This window comes from Zingiber officinale, chromosome 2A (genome assembly GCF_018446385.1).
Source record: "Zingiber officinale cultivar Zhangliang chromosome 2A, Zo_v1.1, whole genome shotgun sequence".
Taxonomy (NCBI): domain Eukaryota; kingdom Viridiplantae; phylum Streptophyta; class Magnoliopsida; order Zingiberales; family Zingiberaceae; genus Zingiber; species Zingiber officinale.
In genome coordinates this window covers 129,455,680-129,479,087 of record NC_055988.1, presented here as the reverse complement: position 1 = coordinate 129,479,087, position 23,408 = coordinate 129,455,680, and the positions used below count along the sequence as shown (strand labels likewise).

General features: G+C 39.3%; 1 protein-coding gene and 1 non-coding gene across 2 annotated transcripts; both read right to left on the bottom strand.

Annotated features, from left to right (window-relative positions):
- Positions 1-311: 311 nt before the first annotated feature.
- LOC122044728 lies at positions 312-417 on the bottom strand. Its single transcript, XR_006129743.1, has one exon. It is a non-coding gene; the product is annotated as a small nucleolar RNA R71 (small nucleolar RNA).
- A 19,159-nt stretch (positions 418-19,576) lies between these two features.
- Positions 19,577-20,678, bottom strand: LOC122040015 (acidic endochitinase-like). The gene is made up of 2 exons (XM_042599402.1): positions 20,165-20,678; positions 19,577-20,056 (listed from the first exon to the last, which is right to left on the bottom strand). The coding sequence occupies exons 1-2, from the start codon at positions 20,650-20,652 to the stop codon at positions 19,666-19,668; spliced, it is 879 nt and encodes a 292-aa protein (XP_042455336.1). The 5' UTR covers positions 20,653-20,678; the 3' UTR covers positions 19,577-19,665.
- Positions 20,679-23,408: the final 2,730 nt, after the last annotated feature.

Sequence of the window (23,408 nt, the reverse complement as noted above, 5' to 3'; positions counted from 1 at the left end):
TTCAAGACCTTCAGCGGAAGCTAATAACTTTGAGATCAAACCCGCAATTATATCTATGGTGCAGCAGAACCAATTTGGTGGAGGACCTCATGAAGACCCCAATCAACACTTAGAGGTCTTTTATGAAATATGTGGTACCATGAAAATGAATGGAGTTCCTTCAGAAGCAGTTAGATTATTATTATTTGGGTTTTCTTTAAGAGATATGGCAAAGCAATGGCTGTATTCTTTAGCCCCTAATAGCATCACCACTTGGGAGCAGTGTGAGCAACAGTTTCTTGATAAATTCTATCCACCAAGCAAAACAGCTCATATGAGGAATTTAATTGCAAGCTTCAAGCAAACTGACTCAGAATCTCTTTTTGAAGCATGGGATAGATATAATAGTATGCTCAGACAATGCCCACATCATGGGTTGGAAAGATGGTTAGTGTTGCACACTTTTTATAATGGTATCAACTATCATACCAAAGTGTCCCTTGATTCAGCTGCTGGAGGGGCACTTATGAATAAAAGTTTAGATGAAGCTGAAGAAATTATTGACAGTGTAGCACGAAATCATCATCAATGGGCAAATGAAAGAAGTGGTGGCTATTCTTCTGTAAACCCAACAATTAAAGCATCAGGGAAGTTTGATGTAGATGCAGTCACTCTTTTGTCTGCAAAATTGGACGCTCTTACAAAGAAATTTGAGAATATGGGGACTAGTGCTAATATGGTCAATGCTATTAGTACATCTTGTGAAGTATGTGGGAGTTCAGAGCACTCAAATGACTCATGTCCATTGGGAGCTATCACTGCACAAATCAATCAACTGGAACAATGTGATGCAATCATGAGTTACAATCAAAGGCAGAACAACCCATACTCAAATACTTATAACCCTGGATGGAAGAGCCATCCCAATTTTTCTTACAGAAATAATCAAGATTAAGGACCATCTATGGGGGCAAGACCAAATTTTCAAGCTGGGCAACAAAAGTTTCAACATCTATCTTCTCAAGGCTTACCAAAGTCAAATATTGAAAAGATGCTTGAAGAAATTATCTCAAGTCAGAATGAAATGAAGCAAGATTTAGCAAAGCTCATTCAGAGAATGGATAATTCTGAAAAGCATCAAAAGATCCAGGATAGTCAAATTGCCCAACTAGCTTCCTCATCATCCAGAGCACCAGGACAACTTCCAGGAAAACCTGATGTGAATCCTATGGAGCATTGCAATAGAATTGAACTTAGGAGCGGACGGACCTTGGGAGACTCCCAAGTGACTGCTCCAAAAGGGATACAAAAAGAAGAAGAGCTCTCTCCTCTTATACCAAATCAGATTCAAGCTAATGAGGAGAGTACCATTGAGGTTGAAGAGACTCTCCCACTGAACCATCAGAGCAAAGCTGTCCCTTTTCCTCAGAGACTTACAATGCTCAAGAAAGATGAAGAATTTGGCAAGTTTTTAGAAAAAGTTAAGGAAATTTGTGTAGAGGTACCTCTTATTGATGCTATTCTTCAAATGCCTAGATTTGTCAAATTCCTGAAGGATCTCATGTCAAACAAGAGAAGAAGGGGAGAGGTTGAGACCATTGCGCTTAGTGAGGAATGTAGTGCTATTTTGGAGAAGAACACTTCCCCAAAACTAAAGGACCCAGGGAGCTTTTATATTCCTTACAACATAGGAAAAGAATTTTTTGAAAAAGCTTTTTGTGATTTGGGGGCAAGTGTTAGCCTCATTCCCTATTCAATTTGTAATAAATTAGGTCTCAAAAACATTAAACTTACTACTATGACACTTCAACTTGCCGATCATTCCTGCAGGTACCCTTTGGGTATTATAGAAGATGTGCCAGTAGAGGTGGATGAGAATGTTATTCTCATAGATTTTGTCGTGTTGGATATGGAAGAGGACCCCAGGATTCCTATCATATTAGGAAGACCTTTCCTTGCTACAGCTGGAGCTATAATTGATGTCAAAAATCATAAGCTTTCTTTGGTAATTGGTAAGGAAAGGTTGAAATATGATTTATCTAATATCTCTAACCATGTCTCGTCTCTTTTAAATGCTTGTAGCAGGACAAGCATTTATAAACTTGAGGAATGGAATTTCCATCCCCATGGAAGGCCACCAAACGAAGGAGACAATGTGGTGGAAGATGTTGGGAGAAGATCTCCCAACAAAAACGAAAAGTATATCTGTCCTCCAAGGGCGAGGAAAAGAAGTGAATGATCAAGTTTGGTCGAGCTAAAGACCTTAAACAAGCGCTTCTTGGGAGGCAACCCAAGGGTTCTTTTAGTTAGTTTTGATTTGTATTTTAATTTCTTTTAGTTTGATACATTCTTTTGATTTTGTTTTCAGGTTAGGTGCAAAACAGAGCCCGGCCGTGTGCTATACACGGCCAGGCAAAGGTTGCAGAGAAGGGAAGTGCTTGGGCCGTGTCATCCAGACACGGCCGTGTAGGATCTCCCGAGGAGAAAAAGGTCTAGGCCGTGTCCCAAACACGGTCGTGCAAAGAATTCCGAGAAGAAAGATGGAGAGGCCGTGTCCTAGACACGGTCGTGCGAAGAATCCAGAGAAGGAAGAGGGGGAGGCCGTGTGGATCTGCACGGTCCGTGTAGGAGAGTTATTAAAGTCTTCTTTCTACCTTACACGGCCAGATCTTGGCCGTGTTCCGCACACCCCCAACTCTCCAAAACATCTCTTTCTCTCCCAATCTCTTAAAAACTCCTCTCTAATCTCTCAAGATCTCTTAGATCCGGATTCTCCTCCTCTCTAAGACTTGGACTTTTTGTTCTCCTAACCTAAGATCTTTGCTCTTTGAAGTTTTGTTCTTTGAGTTCCATTTTTCCAACCCTAGACAATTCTTCCCCTATCTAAACTCATCAAGATGTCCAACATTTTGAAGAAACTTCGCAAAGGAGGTGGTGGATCCAGTGGAGACAAAGAGAAGGAGCCATCAAGGGACAAAGGAAAACAACCAGTGAAGGGCAAGGGCAAAAGGACTTCACGCAACGAAGGTAATGACAATGAATTCAATATTGTGTTTAGAAATGATGATCAAGTAACTAGATTTGCAATTCTTGTCAATAGAAAGATAGTGTGTACTAGATATATCGACCCAACTGTTCTTGATATGCTTGGAATTAGGGAAGATGTAGATTTGATGATTGGGTTTTTGGATTGGAGTGATATTATGTACACACATTTGCCTACATATCCTTGTCTTGTTTTGGAATTTTTAAGTTCATTGGATATCCATTTTACTAATGAAGATGATTATTTTGGAAAAATCTCATTTAGACTAATGAATCAAGAATTTCTATGGGCATTTAGTGACTTCAATTCTTGTTTTGGATTAACCACCGGTAGCCCTCGTAGGTTTGATCCAAGGTTTAATTGGAATCATTTTTGGAATGCAATAACTGGGTTAGATCAACCTTATGAGCCTTCAAGAGCTAAGGCCTCCCATATGCAAAACCCCATCTTTAAGTATCTACATAGAGTCATGAGTAAAACTATTTTTGGCAGGGGAGAGAGTGATGGGGTGGTTAAAAAGATAGAGCTTTATGCTTTATGGGTTATGCTTTATAAGGTTGAATTTGATTCTGGTTTTCATTTTGTTCAAACCTTATTAAGATCTGCTAGGGCATTGTCGGGATCAATTATTTTTGGTGGTTTGATTACCCGAATAGCTTATAATTTAAATCTTGATGTTGATGGGTTGGAAATAATTCATAGTAATGACATGATTGACATTGATGCATGTCTTGCTATGAAAATGATCGTTCGGGATGAGAATGGTTTCGCGTTTCCTAGGAGGAGTGGTTCTCCTTTACCCCTTCCTTTTCCTGAACGAACTACTATTCGTAACCCGGCTAATTGGGTAATTTCTGAGTTAGATTTTGAGAATAACCCTTCTATACCTGGAGACACTGAGCCACATCATGAGCCCTCGTCATCTGGACACCCGCAACCTTCTAGTTTTATGGAGCCTGCCATGCATTCTTTTGCATATGGCACAGGATCTTCTAGGTTTGATTTTTCAGATTTTCGTACGTCTCTAGAATCACTTCATGAGAAGCAAGATGCCCAACGAAAAATGTTGGAGGGGCGCTTCTCTTTATCTGATGATCAGTTTAGGGAGGTACAAAATCATTTTCAGTTTACGAGGAATTTTCAAGGTCAAGTGGCTGAGTTTGTGCAGGATTATGATACTGATCAGGCTAGGATGAGAGATTTTATGCAGAGCATGATGCTTACTAGCCAACAAGTAGATGCTTTATATGAGTATCATAGATCCTTGGGTGAGATTCCAAGTTTTCCTAGTTTTCCTATTGGCCAACCACGTCGTAGACCTCCTTTCCCTCGTCCACCTCCACCTCCTCCACCATATTGATTTCATCGAGACGATGAAAAGTTTAAGTCTGGGGGGTGTCATGTAGTTTTTAGTTTTTGTTAGTTTTTCATGTTGGTTCTTAACATCAAATCTTCACTTATATGCTTTCTTGGATTCAAGTGAAATGTTAGCACGATTATTGTCTTGATTCATGATGTTCGAATGATGCTAGTAGTAAACTTTGTGTAGTTCTTTTTTCTATCTTGGGAAGCATTAATAAGCTAAAAATCTTATGGTGATGAGTTTTAGTTTTGGTTCAACCTTAAGGATTTTATCTTCACTACACTTGTGCTTGATGCTTGAATAGTTGATGTCATTGAAATAGTCATGATTCATCTTGTTTGCTTAGTACTTGGTTTCCATGGTGATTTCTCAACTTTCATTTTGGTTACTGGATGAGGCTCAAATCATTAAAGCTCATTTGGAAAAATCAAAATATCCCAACATGTGTGCTAAAAGTACATTTGTGAATAAGTTTTGCACAATGCAAACACTTATAAAAAAAAATAAAAAAATAAGGGATATAAAAAACAGTTGTCATGAGTGGAATCTAGCAAGTCACCCCTTTGAGACCGAGTTAGGTTACTGGAGAAATGACTGCTTAGCTTCCCTTGAGATTGAGCACACCTTTGAGACCTTGGGTTAGTTGAGAATTATGAACCAAGTGAATGGTGAGTAAGTGCCTATCACTGGTTACTTGTCTTTCACTGGAAACACTAGGAATTCAAATTTGATGACGACTTGACTAGGACATGGATTGAAACTTGAAGGGTGTTGAGTTACTTTTACACTGTTTACAAGATTCTTATGCTTGAACCATACTTTACTTGTTTCCATGATCACGCTTGTTAATGAAACTTTTTGATAGAGTTAGGAAAGTGCACTAGGTTTTATGAATGTGTTGTAGAACATATGAATTTAGACTGCAGCATTTTGCTTGAGGACAAGCAAAGGTTTAAGTCTGGGGGTGTGATGTGCGTAGATTATATACTCTTTTATGCATGTTTTTATGCATATTTACATACTTTGAGCATGCTTGATCTATGCACTTTTATACTTCCAGCTTTCCTTTTAGCATATTTACTCTTTTGGTTCGGAGATATGCTTTTTGTGCATTTTCTGTACACAGGAGTCGAAATTGGTGAAGATTATGCGTCCTTGGGCAAGCTTGGAAGGAATTGAAGGGAGAGAGCATCAGGCCGTGTGAATCTCACACGACCGTGTCTTGATTTGAAGAAATTAGAGCAGATGCCTTACATGGCCGTGTAGATCTACACGACCGTGTGAGGTTTCCAGAGGCCAAGCAGGTGGTGGCCGTGTGCACCACACGACCGTGTAGCATTTCCAGAGAACAGAAGGGTCCTGGCCGTGTGAGTCACACGGCCGTGCAGCTTTGGCAGAGAAGGAACTGGACATGGCCGTGTGAATCTCACACGGCCGTGTCGTGGGGCCGTGTGGCGCCCGATTTCCTCCTCTATTTAAACCCTCCTTCATGAATTGAAAGGAGATCTCTCCCCCTTTGGGAGAAGGCAAGATTTGGTGGTATCCTCCCATTCTTGGGAGGATTTCTGGGCGATTCGAGGGGAGTTCTTGACGATTTCGACTCCGGAGCGAGGATTGGATCCGAAGACGAGGCTTCTTCGTAGATAAGTTTTCTCTTTCCCCCTTTTCTTGGTTTCTTGGATTGGGGATTTAAGAAATGCTTGTAATCTTTATTTCTTCAGGTATTCTTCCTCGATTCATGGAGTAGATCTTGTATTCTAGGATTAAGGGAGTATTTGTATGATGGATTGATATGATCTCTTATGGATTTGCCAATTTCTTGTTTCAATGACATTGTCTTGCTTGTATCAATTAGATCTTGAATGATTAATGGTGATTTGTGCTTAATTCTCATTCTTGATTGATTGTTTGGATTTCTTGTGGACTTTGTAAAGATAAACTCTCACTCGATCATCCGAGGGATCCACGTGACAGGTGCAAGCCCGTGTAAGGACGTTTGAGAGATAATCTTGAAGAGGAAATAGGAATATTCAAGAGAGTAGGATGGATCTTGTGATTAGTTTCTTGTATCTTGATAGATTAATAAGTTGTGGGCTTCTATGTTGATATCCGAGGAAGGCATAATAATAGGTGCGCTTCTGTGTAAGGACAACGTAGGTTCACGTCTAATTGATCATATTTAGATACATTTCTCAGTCCTTAGCCGGTTATCTATTGCAAGAGAGAACCGGCAACTTTCTACAAGTGTTTGGCAATTGAGGGATAAGAATTGGTGAACCATTTACATTCAAGAAATCTTACAAAGAAACCGAAACTCCTAGGATCTCCCTTTATCATAACCCAAAACACTAAACTCTTGTTTGTTGATCTTTAATATTAGATTTGTTTACCTTCACTTTGCATTTGAAACAATTGGATAGTTGTTTAGCTAATTCGCATTGAGACATTTCTAGTGCTTATTCCAGTCCCTATGGATACGATAATCTTTTATATTACTTGCGACATTTCCGTACACTTGCGGAGCGTAACACTGGTCCATCACATGAAGTTATGGAGTCTTCTCGTGTGTTGAGCCATTCAGAAGTCCCACTACCTAGAGCATTGACATACCGATAGCAACAAACGACTGTCAGTCCAACTCCTCAGAAGAGGAAGATAGTGATGGGCTACTCGGTCAAGACGATTGTGAGGAAGAGACAATGATTGAAGTGCTTGAAGAATTTTAGTTTACTGTAGGAGCTAACTACCCTATTTCAGCTGATTGGATCGGATCAGTGGGTAACACAGTTGGAATGATAGTTGGTACAAAATTTGATACAACATTGGAGTTTCAAGAGAAGGAAGATGTAATTAATACAATTAAACAGTATTCCTTAATTTGCGGTCGAGAATATAAAGTCGCTAAGTTAAGTTCGCGTGTTTGGTCAGTTGTATGTAGGAACACTGAATATGGGTGTAGTTGGCAGTTATGTGCAGCAAGGCTAAAGAAACTTGGTGGAGGATGGGGCATAACACAATACAAAAGTCCACACACATGTGTTGTGAGGGCTATATCACTTGATCACATACAATCGGACTCAAACTTTACAACTGTATATTGGAAGGGGTGAAGAAAGATCCGTCCAAGTTAGTTGGAAGTGTTATCATTGAAATTCATAACTTAATACATTTTAAACCCTCCTATAGGAAAGCATGGGAGGCTAAATAAAAGGCTATCGCCAGAATTTGGGGTGATTAGGATGAATCATGCTAACGTCTACCACATTTCTTTGCAGCTTTGCAACAGACAAATCCTGGAAGTGTTGTATGGTGGGAATTCAATGATCATACTCATGTCAGACATCGTGCAGTTAAATTCAACCAAAAAAATTTTACGTCGACTATTTTGGTCATTCAAACTAGCTATCGATAGTATTGAGTTCACAAAGATAGTGATCCAAATTGATGGAATTTTCCTTTATGGTAAGTATAAACATTCACTCCTAATTGCAATGACCATTGATGGAGATAACTCTGTGATTCCACTAGCTTATGCATTGGTAGAGTCTGAGAATGTGGAGAGTTAGGGCTGGTTTATGGCGCTTTTTCGAATGCATGTAGTAAGATGTGATGATATATGTGTCATTTTCGATAGACATATTAGAATTATGCAGACAATGAATAACCAATATCTAAGTTGGGATGAAACTCATGCAAAACATCGCTATTGCCTCCGTCACGCGGCCAGCAATTTTAACACGCACTTCAAAAATGTTGGACTCAAGAATTTACTCATAAAGGCTAGCACGGTAATAAAACCTCACAATGCTATTAATACATATGCATACATGTTTTATATACAACATCTAATTAATGTCACATTATAGGGAGGACGTGTCAAGTAAGAAAATGTGAGCCAGTTTTGGAGCGGGTAAAAGAGAGGAATGATGAGGCATGGAACTGGATTACATCGTTCCCAATAGAAAAATGATCAATGTCTCATGATGGGAGCCACAAATATGTGCATGCAAATACAAATGTAGCCGAGCGTGTCAATTCAGTTTTGAAAAATGCTCGTTGTTTACTTGTTGCTGTCCTTATCGAGCACACAATTTATAACATGGTCAAGTATTTTGATAACAGAAGAAATGTGTACTATGATCAGATGGCTAGGGGTGTCGAAAATGAACTCGATCCGATGACCCAACCCGAGTCGACCCGAAAAAAATCGAGTTCAGGTTGGGCATTTTCGGGTTCGGGTTGGAGAGTAAAAAAGTTTCGGGTTGGGTCGGGTCGGGTTCGGGTTGACCTAGGTTGACCTGGGTTGACTTAAATATAGGGGTTTGTGGGTTTTTTTGGGGTTAAATCAAATTTTATTTTAAAAATTTAGATGTTTTTATGTATATTAATATCATGTTTGTATGATAATGATGGAGTATTGAGATAAAAGTGAAGAATTATAGGGAAAATAGCCCAAAAAAGTCGTTTTGAATAGAATTTTCGGGTTATATGGGTCGGGTTCGGGTTAATCGGGTTGAGGTGTTTTGGGTTGAACTCGGGTTCGGGTCGGGTTCGGGTTGGGTTAAAAAAAAAATCAACCCGACCCACCCGAATTGACACCCCTACAGATGGCTAATGACGAAGTATACACCTCATAGTGCCTCAAACTGCTTGGTAAGAGTTTGAAAGCTGCATACACCCATCAGGTAACCTCTTTCAATTGTGAAGATGGAGTTTTTGAAGTGAAGACGAGATACTCCTGTGAAATACGAAAAGGAGGTAATAAGCAAATTAGCATGTATGGCAACTGAAAGAGATTATTTTGTCTATGTAGATGCTATTTATTTATTATCAACTGTAATCAAATGTTATAGAAGTAGTTTTCATCCCTTGGGTAATGAGACTTATTGGCCAATTATGGAAGGTGATGATGGTTGATGCCTAATACCTGACCTAAACACGAAGAGGAAAAAGGGTAAGCCAGCGGGAAGAAGGAGAAATGAGATGGACATTGGACCATTCACAAGAGAAGTGCAACATTGTCGACGTTGTGGTCAACCTGGACATAATAGAAAAACTTGTCCACATGTTTGATTCTTTTTGTTCATGTGTAACTTTAAATATTTTAATTTGTACCTTTGTAAGACATGCATTTTTTAATTACCTTCGTAAGACATTATTGATATTATGTATGATGTACTTATATTGACAAAGATTGTGTGTGTAAGTACGATATAATAATTGATATACATGTATTCATTTGAGTCTACGTATAGATATGGACTACAGGCCTAGCCATGTGGATTACCTTAGACATCTAGGTCTAGTTGACGATGAGTTATTACATCTGCATATGTCGCATAGTTCCAAAATAGTATGGGATAATGTGGTAATAAAATAAATTGTGTCGTTAATTTCTTTGTATTTGTGTACATATGTTATGATCATGATAAAATTAATTTGTTATACAATGTTTCTTCAGGTTAGAGCAAGTCGCGGTGAGTCATATTACGCCAGTTACCTTGAACCTTTGCTTGTGAAGTGAACTAGTCTACATCACAATGAGTATAATATTCAAAATGATCGTTTTATTTATAGGATGAGTGTAGCGATATTCTTAGGGGTGCATTTAGTTCGGGGTTATTCTTGATAACCTTGGTTATCCATCCAAAGTTATTAACAAAAACCTTGTTTGGTTTAGGTATTCGATGATTCCCGAGTAATGTTCCATGCCCGACACGTCAGCAAAAGGGTCATATAGTCCGGAATCGGAAAACCTCAGAAAACTAAGGTTTTTCTTGATTCCGGGGTTAACGAATTTTTTTTTACTAAAAATACCCTCCGATAAGAAAAAACATGAAAAAAAATAGAAAAAGTGGAAAAAATATTAAAAAATGTAAAAAATTTTAAAAAATAAATTTTTAAAATAAAAAATTTAAAATTTAAAATTTTTTAAAAAAAATAAAAAAATTATAAAAATTTAAAAATTTTAGAAATAAAAAAATTTATAAATAAATAAATAAAATTAAAATTAAAAAAATAAAAAAATATAAATATAAATAATATAAAAAATATAAAAACATTAAAAAATAAAAAACCATATAAAAAAGTAAAAAAATATACCGGAAAAAGAGAAGTAAAAAAACATAAAAAATAAGTAATAATAATAATAATATTATTATTATTATTATGTATAGTTGATTTTGTAACTGAGGGTAATACGGTAAAATATTAAACTAGGGTATTCACTAAAACCTTCAAACAAATAAGTTTTTGTTGCATTACCTAGATTGAACCAAACAACATTTGGTTATGTTTTATTCCCCATAACCTTGGTTATGTGAATACCTGATAATCATATAACCAATGTTATACACGATAACTTGAACCAAACATACCCTAGAGGTTTTCTAGGTTGGATATCGTCGTATTGATGGAGCACTACTCCTCTCGAGAGATGGAGACCAGAAACACATTCATTTTACATGCCCAAAGGAGAGATGACAATAACTTTGCAAGATATTACAGTTCTATTAGGACTACCTATTCAAGGGTCAGCAATATCTGGTAGAGCGAATGTTGACATATATGACTATTGTTAAGGTTCCTTGATCAAGTTCTACAACCCTCAAATATGAAGCCGAGACGTCTTTTAATTGGGTGGTTGGCTAAAACCTTTGATCTAACGAAACTTCCCGCCAATGTAACTGACGAAACTATACAGTGTTATGACCTTGCCACTATATTGCGAATGATAGGTGGTGATCTGATGGGCTCTAAAATAGAGGGTTATGTGCATAGCATGTTCTTTCAATTTGTTGAGGATTTACATTGCATGCAAGAGTATATTGTTGGAGGATCGGTGGCCGGCTTGAAGGGGGGTTGGATAGCTAGGCCACCCCCAAATCGATTTCTTCTCTACAATACGTTAGTTTGCGCAAGCGGAAATATAGAAACTAAAACAATGAAACACAAACGAGAATACAAACGCTAACACGCTCGATGTAACGTGGTTCGGAGATTGCTTGCTCCTACTCCACGACGTGTCCTTGAGGTGGACGAGCCCTTGATCCTTTGGTGGATCAGTCCCCGGCAATCTCCGGCTAAAGCTTCTCCTTCTCGGTGGAGCAAACCTCTCACAAAGTTCTCTTCCTCTTTACAAGATGAAACTTAGGGCTAGAAGGAAGAGAGTTGGCTTGGAAGCTTTGGGCAAGATTTAGAAGGTTTACAATGAGTATCAGTTTCCCCTTCAATGCCCCAAAGCTCCCCTTAAGTAAGAGGAAAGAGTTGATCACCAATCAACTCAAACCCTGACACCAGTCGACTGGTCCATGCACCAGTCGACTGGTGCTAGCCGTTAGGCAACGCCAACGGCTCTCTTTAGAGCCCGTTTTCTGCCAACGGTCATGTACCAGTCGACTGGTCCCCTTATTCGACAAGCACAGAATGCTTCTGTGCATTCTGTAAAGCTAGATCAGTCGACTGGTCCCATGACCAGTCGACTGGTCCCAGTACATTCACTCCTCTCATCCTTTCCGGAGTCGCCTTTGAAGTCCTCTTCCTCGGCCTTCGTCCCTCAGATGCACCCGAGCCCGCGGCTCCTCTCCGTGTCATCCTTCACGCTGCCTTGAAGTCCACTTCCTTCGGCTCCACTCCATTGCTCCTCGTCCGCGCGGTCCCTCGGATATCTTCCACACCATCCTTCACCGACTCAACGATCCGAGCCCTTGGATGAGCTTCCCGAACTTGGTCACACCAAGTCCTTATGTGTTCCACCAAGTCCTGCATGACTCAAACACATATCAAATGCATATGAAAGCCTAACTTAAACTCTTTGACACACACATCAAAACCTAGGTCGATTGCACCAACAATCTCCCTATTTTTGATGTGTGACAATATGTTTAAGTTAGGCACCAATAACAACTTTGAAAAGTACAAGCAATATGTAAATATGAAGCATAAAACCCAAGCTCCCCCTTAACACATGCTCTTAATCTTAATTTTCAAAGATTTGCACCCAAGTAGATTTCTAATTTGCACCCAAGTAGATTTCTAACTTAAACCTACCCATCTCCCCCTTTGACACCATCAAAAATATTGTACCAGATACGTACACATACTATGGTATCAGTTCCAACCAAATTTGAACCAAAAATTTAATTTTTAAAGATCAACAGAATGCTGAAAGGCTGGTACCAGTCGACTGGTATCTGCACCAGTCGACTGGCACAAACTGAACATTAATTTCAGCCTACGGCAGCCAACTTCAGAAATCCATAAAAAATTCTAGAAAATTCAAAAAATCATGAAATTTTGAATACATATTTCTTATAATGTTCTTTAACTAAGAAAAATATGTTTTCATGAAAAGTCAACCTATTTTCAAAATTTTGACCAAGTTTCAAAAATATCGAAAACATGCAAGTTTATATCAATTTTAAGCTCAGTTTTGCAATCATATGTTTTAAAATAGCTAGACCACAGTAAATAAAACATAGAATTGTTTTCAAAACATTTGAAATGTCCAACTATGATCTATGGGCAAGATGTCCATTAATTAAACATTTGCTTTCCCCATAGTTGGCCTATGATCACTAAACATTGATACACTTCATAACTCATCAAAATGCCATAAGCATAAGTGAATTAGTTGTACCATCCTAATATCTCACATTCATGGTTAGAAAATAATACAAATCATTGTGAGATAAAGGTAACCTCTACTTAGCCCTCTTGATCATAAATCTCTATCAAGGCTAAGTCCTCCCCCTTAAGGTCTCAAGTCAACCATATAGGAAAAATTTGAATTATTGACTTCCATGGTTGACTTGCCATAAAATCCTCTAACCCTTGAGGATTGATTTTGGCACCCAATAGAAATTCTTTCTAATTGGGTTGACCAAGTACTCTTTGGGGATCCATTTCCTATCTATGGTCTTTGTCTTGGATTGCCCCCTAGCAAGTAGACAATGATAGGTATTTTCATTATTTTGTTCATTGTATCCTATCCCATTTTTCTTAAAACTTGCCCTTTGGCTCCCAATGATCATATTTAGGATTTTTGAGCCAATTTCAAATTTTCTAAGGGCTATGGTGAGGTATTCTACTTTTTCCCTTAATTTCCTATTTTCCTCTTCTAAACATGAATCATTTGAACTTGTAGAGGAAGCATGCAAATCATCATCCCTAATAGGCAAGGATTCTAATTTTTCTTTAAGCATGCAAATGTCATTTTTCAAAGATTTGTTCTTTCTTTTTGCCTTAAACAAATCATCATTTGTGCTTGAAATAATTTTAATTAAAATATGAGGAGGAAGATTATGTACCTCACTTACCGAGAAGTCCGAATCCGAAGTTTGACCTCCCCCTTCACTTGAGCTCCCCTCTTCATCTTCACTTGAGCTCCTTCCTTCTTCTTGCTCGGATGAGGTGGAGGCTACATCATCAATCCCCATGAGAGCAAAATTGACTATGTGATGCTCTTCTTCCTCTGACGAAGATGAAGGATCATCCCATGTTGCTTTTAGGTTTTGAGCCTTCTTCCCCTTTTCTTTTGTCTTCTCCTTCTTCTTCTTCCCTTCCTTCTTTTTCAAGAGAGGACAATCATCTCTTATGTGTCCTTCTCCTTGGCAATTGTAGCAAATTATCTTCCTTGTCTTACTTTTGCTTCTTGAGCTTTTCCTATCATGAGATTTGTTAGATGAAAATTTTCTAAAAGCTCTTCTCATTTTCCTTACCATATACGCCTCTTGATCACTATCCATTGAGGCGCTCGATTCTTCGGAGTCGGAGGATGGTGGGGATGAACACTTCTTTTTCTTACCCTTTCCCTTGTTTGCCACAAGGGCTACTCCTCTTGATCTATTTGCTTCTCCCTCTAATTCTTCAACCCTTGTTTCGTGAAGCTCCATGGTTGAGAAGAATTCATTTAGAGAGCTCTTCTCTAGATCCTTTGAAATGTAGAATGAATCTACAATGGAGCTCCATGTCGAGGATCTTGGGAAAGCATTGATAGCTTTCATTATGATGTCCCGGTTGGAGAGTTTCTCACCTACACTTGTTAGCCCACTTAAGATTTCTTTAAATTTAGCATGAAGTGTAGATACCTTATCTCCCTTCTCAAGCTTTACATTGTTGAGTTGAGTTCGGAGGAGATCTCTTCTTGCCAATTTAGCCTCCGATGTGCCTTCATGAAGCTCCACTAGCTTCTCCCACAACTCCTTAGCACTTGAGTAGGTTCCAACTCTTGTTACTTCTTGTTGGGGAAGAACATGTAGTAGATGATGGATGGCTCTCGAATTTGCTAGATGTTCTTCCCTTTGTTTCTTGCTCCACCTTGTTTTCTCAAGATCTTGTTGTCTTGATCCCTAGGTACTTCGAAACCATTTTCCATGATTAGCATAATATCAAAATCGGTTTCGAAGAATACCTCCATTTTCTTCTTCCACCAAGAGAAGTCTCCTTCAAATTTGGGTGGATGAATGTTTGAGCCGGCCATTTGATGATTTCGTTCTTCTTGGCGATTAGTCCGTTGAAGAGCTTCCTTGCTCTGATACCAATTGTTGGAGGATCGGTGGCCAGCTTGAAGGGGGGTTGGATAGCTAGGCCACCCCCAAATCGATTTCTTCTCTACAATACGTTAGTTTGTGCAAGCGGAAATATAAAAACTAAAACAATGAAACACAAATGAGAATACAAACGCTAACACGCTCGATGTAACGTGGTTCGGAGATTGCTTGCTCCTACTCCACGACGTGTCCTTGAGGTGGACGAGCCCTTGATCCTTTGGTGGATCAGTCCCCGGCAATCTCCGGCTAAAACTTCTCCTTCTCGGTGGAGCAAACCTCTCACAAAGTTCTCTTCCTCTTTACAAGATGAAACTTAGGGCTAGAAGGAAGAGAGTTGGCTTGGAAGCTTTGGGCAAGATTTAGAAGGTTTACAATGAGTATCAGTTTCCCCTTCAATGCCCCAAAGCTCCCCTTAAGTAAGAGGAAAGAGTTGATCACCAATCAACTCAAACCCTGACACCAGTCGACTGGTGCTAGCCGTTAGGCAACGCCAACAGCTCTCTTTAGAGCTCGTTTTCTGCCAACGGTCATGTACCAGTCGACTGGTCTTAGGACCAGTCGACTGGTCCCCTTAGTCGACAAGCACAGAATGCTTCTGTGCATTCTGTGAAGCTGGATCAGTCGACTGGTCCCAGTACATTCACTCCTCTCATCCTTTCCGGAGTCGCCTTTGAAGTCCTCTTCCTCGGCCTTCGTCCCTCAGATGCACCCGAGCCCGCGGCTCCTCTCCGTGCCATCCTTCACGCTGCCTTGAAGTCCACTTCCTTCGGCTCTACTCCATTGCTCCTCGTCCGCGCGGTCCCTCGGATGTCTTCCACACCATCCTTCACCGACTCAACGATCCGAGCCCTTGGATGAGCTTCCCGAACTTGGTCATACCAAGTCCTTATGTGTTCCACCAAGTCCTGCATGACTCAAACACATATCAAATACATATGAAAGTCTAACTTAAACTCTTTGACACACACATCAAAACCTAGGTCAATTGCACCAACATAGTTGGGGTAGTGCATGTCTTGCATCCTTATACCACAATTTGTGTAATGCTATTGACCATATATTAGTCAGATATCGGGTCCCTTATTGCTTCTGCAGCTATGAGCATGGGAGCGATTCACTCAATGTCGTCCTATTACTAGGGGTGGGAGAGAACATACACCCATGCTTCCGCTCGGGACTAGATACAATAGTTATTTGTTCATATCATTTTAGATTAAAGTATTATATGCTTATTCACTTGAGAAAATTATGATTTCAAGTGGGCAGGTAAGAAAGAAGTTCGACAATCACCGCAATTCACTTTGTAGGGATGGAGATATGAATTCGACGTTCAAATACACTACAAAGTAAGATCTTTGTTATTTTAACCTTTGTCGTTTACAACATTAGCTATATTAATGTAAAAACTAATTGTTATGATCTTATGTAGATCTCTTGGGAGCCATATGCCCAATTTATCCACCAGTTAGATCTGATTTGTCTATCCGGGCAGGACATTTGGACGACTCGAGTACCCTTGATATGCTTCAATGTTGTCGAATGGTATTATTCAGATAGGGTACGACAACAATTCGGCTGGCTCCAGTTTATCCTTGTTCCTCCTTTTTGTCATTGTGGTTATCATTCAACCAGTCAAAAGGGAAATTACGAGGCTGATCGGAGGGTTAAATGGGCAAAGGAGATTAACATTTGGAATAATTGCCAATAATTTGTGGTTCATAGTAATACCAGTTTATTGACCCAACACTATCATATTCAGTATGGAGATTGGTACATGCGAGTAACGCGAAGATTTATGTTAGTCGAGGGGGCCACTCATGTAAGAAGTGTAAGATTTCACCAAACTCTCTAATTGTTTCGCAAATTAATATTCAATTGCACTTTAACATCCATTATATTTATTTTTTTTCTTCTTCTACTATATTGATACTCACGAGAGAGCATGAATCTCTTCATGCTCAGATAATGCTCTGATCAAACAACAACATAACCAGATGGCTGGGGCTATTCTTGGAGCTTTCGGAGTGCATTGAAGATACGTGGACTACCCAAGTGAATATACCATTCAGGACGATATGCATATTCCTGATTATCACTCCTATTGCTAATGCACCATCTGGTAGAGGTCCAAGAATCCGTCAACCACGACAAAGGTATGTCGATCCTCCTCGTATGAGTTGTGATACGATTTTTGAATTGCTAGTCTGGAGAGATCTGTCGATGCAAGTTGGCTCATCTTCATTCACACAAGCTCGGACAAGTTTTGGTGGTTCTCCCACATCAGGTGGGTTTGGCCAACACTCTGATCCCCAATCATCTTCAGAGCCATTTCTGGGTCCATCATCGTTGCCAACCGATAGAGATTTTGACCACTCAACCACTTTAGAATTTTCAATGTTTGAATCAGGCTCTCATTTTCAGGGTAGTTTGGGACCAGATTATTTTACTCCTTCTACAAATATTTTTGCTCTATTTCAAATAGAACGCATGTTCACAAAGTCTAACCTCCAATCGTTAGATATATCTAGTATGCGTTCCTGTTTATCTGAAGCTTATGACAATGATCCACAAGAGGGCAAGCATGGGGATGACGAAGATGCAGGAAATGATGCAAATAACGACGCTATAGTCCAACAATCATATGAGCGGAATACGGGTGTTAGAATTCCTTAGACGATTCCTCCCACATCGAAATCGTCGACGTCCGAGATGTGGTACCGATTGAATATAATTGTAGCATATTTGATAAATGTTGTTATATTTAGACGTGACAATCTTTCTACTAATAATATAAATATCAATTCTCCTTATAAATTTAGACGTGATAATCTTAAATATATTTACTAAATCTCATAATTTCTTTTATTTTCAGTTTATTGAAATTATTTGCTAATATAACTTATAATATATTTAATAAATATAAATATAAATATAAATTATTATTATATTTAAACATATGTTAATAAAACAATTTAGCCTTGTAAAAAAATTTATTACGAATTTATTTTTTTAAAATAAAACTTAAGCCTTAAATGAAAAATAAAAAAATATGTAAAAAAATTTAATTTGTTTTTTTTTTTAAATTACCGAGATTTAAATCTCGGAATTAGAAGGTGCTAAAAAAATTACAGGGATTTAAATCCTGAATATGAATTAATTTCACTTAAATTTGTAAAAAGTTTTATTTTGACTTATTTTTGTAATAACTTTACTATTCATGCTTATTTTAAAAAATTCTCTGGAAAAAAGAACGGTAGAAGACGAGTGCGAATGTGCACGTATCTGGCTAAGGGAGAGGACCTTCCTTTTTATATGACGTTGCATACCTTCAGAGCCTGTATGTTGTCAGAGAATGTCGGGTGTCTGAGTATGTCGGGTGAGAGAAGATGTACGGGGGTCTTCTATTACTAGAAGGAAGATTCTATTCACAGATGATAACAGATCAGTGGAATATTCCCTGACGCATGACAGTTAGTCTCTGATAGAAGGTTACGATTCCCTAATATTGTTTGTCACATAGCATTTTCCATCCCGCCTGAATTTAGCTACGGACAGCTCGAGATGACCGTTTAGAGGTACCACATGACCTGAGTCTCGATGAGGAGGCTGAGCCGTGGTGACCCGCCCGGGCTTTATCTGTTATCTGTATTTGCGACTGTGACGAGGAACCCATCCTTCATGCCTTGATCATTGCAGGGCTGCCCGGGAGTTGCTTTAGTGGAAGTACCCGACCTGCTCACACGACTCGAGCTAGGAAGTCCGACCAGTCGGGGGAAGATAAGGAACTAATCCAGGGCGCCTCTTACATCTCAGATCTGAGGACCTGCCCTGCCTGTGCCCGGCTAGAAATTATACAACTGATGACATGAGGTGGTCTAATTCTCTCTTTCTCCTAACAGTTGACTGTCATGCCCCCTTGACTTTTGATTGCCCTTGACTGTCACGTCCTCTTGATTTTTGATTGTCTGACCTTATCGGACCCCATCTTTTTGCAGATGATAGTAGACCACTGGAATATTTCCTGATGCATGACAATTATTCTCTGACAGGAGGTTATGATTCCCTAACATTGTTTGTCGCTTAGCGCTTTCTATCCCGCCCGGATTTAGCTAGGACAGCTCGGGATGACCGTTCAGAGGTACCACCTGACCTGAGTCTTGATGAGGAGGCTGAGTCGTGATGACCCACCCGGGCTTTATTTGTTATCTACATCTGAGACTGTGACGAGGAACCCATCCTTCATGCTTTGATCATTGCAGGGCCGGTCAGGAGTTGCTTTAGTGAAAGTACCCGACCTACTCACACGACCCAAGTTGGGAAGTCCGACCAGTCGGGGGCAGGTAAGGAATTAATCCAGGGCGCCTCTTATATCTCAGATCTGGGGGCCTGCCCTGCCTGTGTCCGACCAGAAATTATACGACTGATGACATGAGGCGGTCTAACTCCCTCTTTCTCCTAAATGTTGATTGTCATGTCCCCTTGACTTTTGACTACCCTTGTCTGTCACGTTCTCTTGACTTTTGACCGCTTGACTTTATCAGACCCCCTCTTTATACACCATATCATATATTATTAGAGATTCTAACGATGCCTGCTCCAGATTTGAAAGAGTCAATCATTTCAAAACACACAAGTTCATATTTAATTATGTTTACATCCAACTCAAAATACATGAACCCTAACACAAGCCACACAGTGATTATTTGATTACAATATATGCCCCGAAATCACACATGGTTTTTAACTTTGGAACTATACCCAGTGAGATCGTCATAGTACTTGGACCACAACATGATCCCTCCGTACTTGCTTGAGCTCTTGACGATCGGAAGAACCTTCGAAATGAGATCGTCCGGTGGGATGTAGCCGCTTCCAGCCGCCTCTGGCGCTGCCGGAAGCCCAAGGAACACCTCCTTCGTCGGGATGGAGATCCATTGCTCCCATGCATTTACAAGATTGCTTGTATCGGCGGAGCTATATTGGCAAGGAGGGTTATTATAGAATTGAACCCACACGTAGTCGAAGAGGCCAGTTTCGAGTGCTCCACCGATCCAAGCATCCGGGTAAGGACACTGAGGTGCGGCACTCAAGTAGACCTGACCATAGCTTTTGAGGTACCTAACAAAATACAAATATAGATTTTTTTTAATAAGAAAAATTTTATTTTATTTTTTAAAAAATAAAATATCTTATTATTATTTAAGTGCATGTAGCAATTTGAAATACCTAGCGAGTTCGTTCCAGTGTTGGTTGGTTCCGCCCTCGATGTCGAAGTCGATGCCATCCAGCACGGCGTCGCCGAGCGGCCGTGAAGATGCGGAGCCGCCGAGGAAGTTGTTCCAGAGGTACCCCGCCACCTGCTTGGCGTCCTGAGAGCTCGTCAAGTAGTAGCTCCCGGCGCCGCCTCCGATGGAGAGCAACACCTTGACGCCGCGCCGCTGGCACGACTTGACGTCGGCGCTCAGCCCGGTGCAGCCGTTGGAGTAGGGGTCGCAGTGGCCGGCGAGGTTGATCATCGGCGTCTGGCCGTTGCCGAAGGTGGGGAGGAAGGCCACCAGGACGAACTTGTAGTTGCCGGTGGCGCAGGCGTCGGCGAGGCTGCCTTCGTTGCCGTTTTGGCCCCAGTAGACGGCGATGCTGCCGGCCTCCGATATCACTCCGGCGACGGCCAGCGTGATCAAAATCACACAGAACACTTTAGATGGAATCGCCATAGCGATATCGAAGCAGAGACCGCTAATAAAACCGGTCGCTTAGCAGATGAAGAAAGATTCATGCAATCTTGTCTATTTATAGCAATTTAGCAATGCGATCATGGATTTACATTTACAGTAAATTAAGAACTGGTGCATGCGATTGGCCGTCAATAATGCCGTCGCCTGCGCGCAAAGGTCTCTAGATTTTGTCGCGTTCGATGGCAGATTGGCCGATAGCTTCTGCTCTTGATCGTTTACGAAACGCAGCAGTTTATTTTGAATCTTTTTGAGCAGTGTATTTTATTCTATTTTTGGGCATTCTCTCTTATTCATTTTCCTAATAAATTCTAAATATAATTTATACGCAATGATCTGTTTGAGATCGAGAGAGATGAGTTACTCCTTAATGTATCCACGATCGAACTTTTTTTGGTAGGCCGATATAGCTTCTATTTTTGGACATTCTCTCTTATTCATTTTCCTAATAAATTCTAAATATAATTCTATTTTTGGACTTTTGTCGGGTTGGCAATTGTCAGATGAGTGGTTGCCAAATCAGTATTCCGGTAAAGGCCCTTGGTGTCGGCGACTGAAAGGGCTGAAAGAGGAGTTAAAAGGGAGGCTAAGATGAAGACACTCAAGTTAAAGTGTGGAGGAGATGACAGTAATGAAGTGAAATTTCAATACCACAAGGATCTTTCAACGTTGTCATCATTAACTCATATAGGAAGTGAATAGATGATTAAAATTATCAAAGATCTCGTACCACTTTTCAGAGCCGTATCTGTATTCAACCGGGTCTGAAGAGTATACTAAAAAGTGATCCTTTTACTATGATAAATAATGATAAAATTCAATTTACAAGTAATATATATACTAAATACATAAATAAATAAAAAATAATATATTATTATAAACACTACTCGTTTAGCTATTTTAGAGGTAAAAATATTTATAAAATCTGAATAATCCAATTGTCGGACTATTTCTTTCTCAATCTATAACATTGATAGCTCATTTAGTATATCATATAACATTGAGACCAATGCGGTGGTTGCAGATAGTAGTAAGGCGACAAGCAGTAACCACCATGCAATTAGGTTGTCATTCGCACAAACGACCAGAGTAGAGTGCGACAGCCACTGCACCATGCAATTAGGTCACACGAGCAAAGGCCAACCACCAACCCATGTTGCGTGAGATAGCCACTGTGAGAATCGACGTGATTAGGTCGCACAAACGATCGTTGTTGCATGATTAGGATACAATTGGTGTCGTGTGTTGCAAGGCGAAGAAGATGGTCAAAGAAGAAGATTAGGATTACCTCTTGTTCAGTGAATCCATGCATTGGTAGAAAAGAACGCTGGAGAAGAAATCACGTGCAAAGAAGAGTAATACCAAAAAAGAAATTACATTCAAAGAAGAGTCGTGCATCGGTGCGTGCTTCGAAGCCGTGAGAATGGATTTAATAGACATTTAGGGTCCATGCCTCTCATTCTGTTTTAGGTATAATTAAAAAAATATGTCCTTCATTGGGCTGGGCCCTGAGACAGTTATCTCTCTGGTCTCATGGAAGTTACGGCTCCCTCTTTCTTCTTCACTAAAGAGTGTTGTTACCTTTCTGTAGCACACATTATTCTAACTGTCGTGTCCCTTCATGCTATGGTAACTTCGCGCTATTATAACTGTTGTGTTGCATTGTTGGATTTAACTTGGACATGACTCGGGTTGAGTTCGACCATGAGTCAACTGATTTGACCCGAGTTTAATCATGAATTGACTGACTCAATTGGAATGCATTGACGCCCTAGGTTTGATTGATTGGAATTGAACTTGAAAGAGCTGGGGTCTGACTGGATTTGAGTTTGTCTCAAACTCATTAGGATTTGCATTGATCGGCTTGCCACGTCGTCCCGGTTGTCTCTTCCATATCACACAACTTATTCGAGCAAATCAAAATGAAAGAGTTTGGATAACAATCTTCCATGTATCGTAAACTTTTTAGTCTACATAATTCTCAGTTGTTAGTTATTCTCAAGTAGTAAAAAGTGATTTATTCACTCCACACGTCTTCATGAAGTAAATCATAAATAACTATTATCTTAAACAGTTGAATAGTATGTGGAGGATAAGCACCTGATAATTAATTGGAATTTGACCCCTAAATCTATCATCCGCTAACCAACTAACCAACAATCTACCCATCCAAACAACACCTCATGAGTAGAAAGGGTTGATAATGAAAACTACTCTACGTTTGAAAAATTTAAGTATTTAAGATTAAATTGGAAAATAGATTTCTTAGAAGATCTTCACATTTCATCTTTAAATATCTGGCCTTTTTTCACAGCTATTTCATTACACTTAATGATGATAAGACAATAAAAATTAAACAATAATTAAAAGAGTTTTTTTTTATTATTATTGTCAAATGAGCATCATACTCTATCAATCTCTACCAAATGATATACAATATTATTATCTCTTATCATAGGCATTAAATCGTGAATCAATTGGACATTGCTACAACGCATGCCTACCATGTTTAAAATATTTATATTGTAGCAACTATGATTTTATAATTGCTATAATAAATATTCAATATTTTTACTTATCATTTATGCGGTAACAACTACGAAATATAATTACTATAACATTTTTAATAACTATAAAAAATAATACTGATTTAATCTATTTATATAATATTTATATTTTGTAGCTACTACTACTTGACTTGTTTTGTTTAATAATATTTATATTATAGTAGTTGTTAT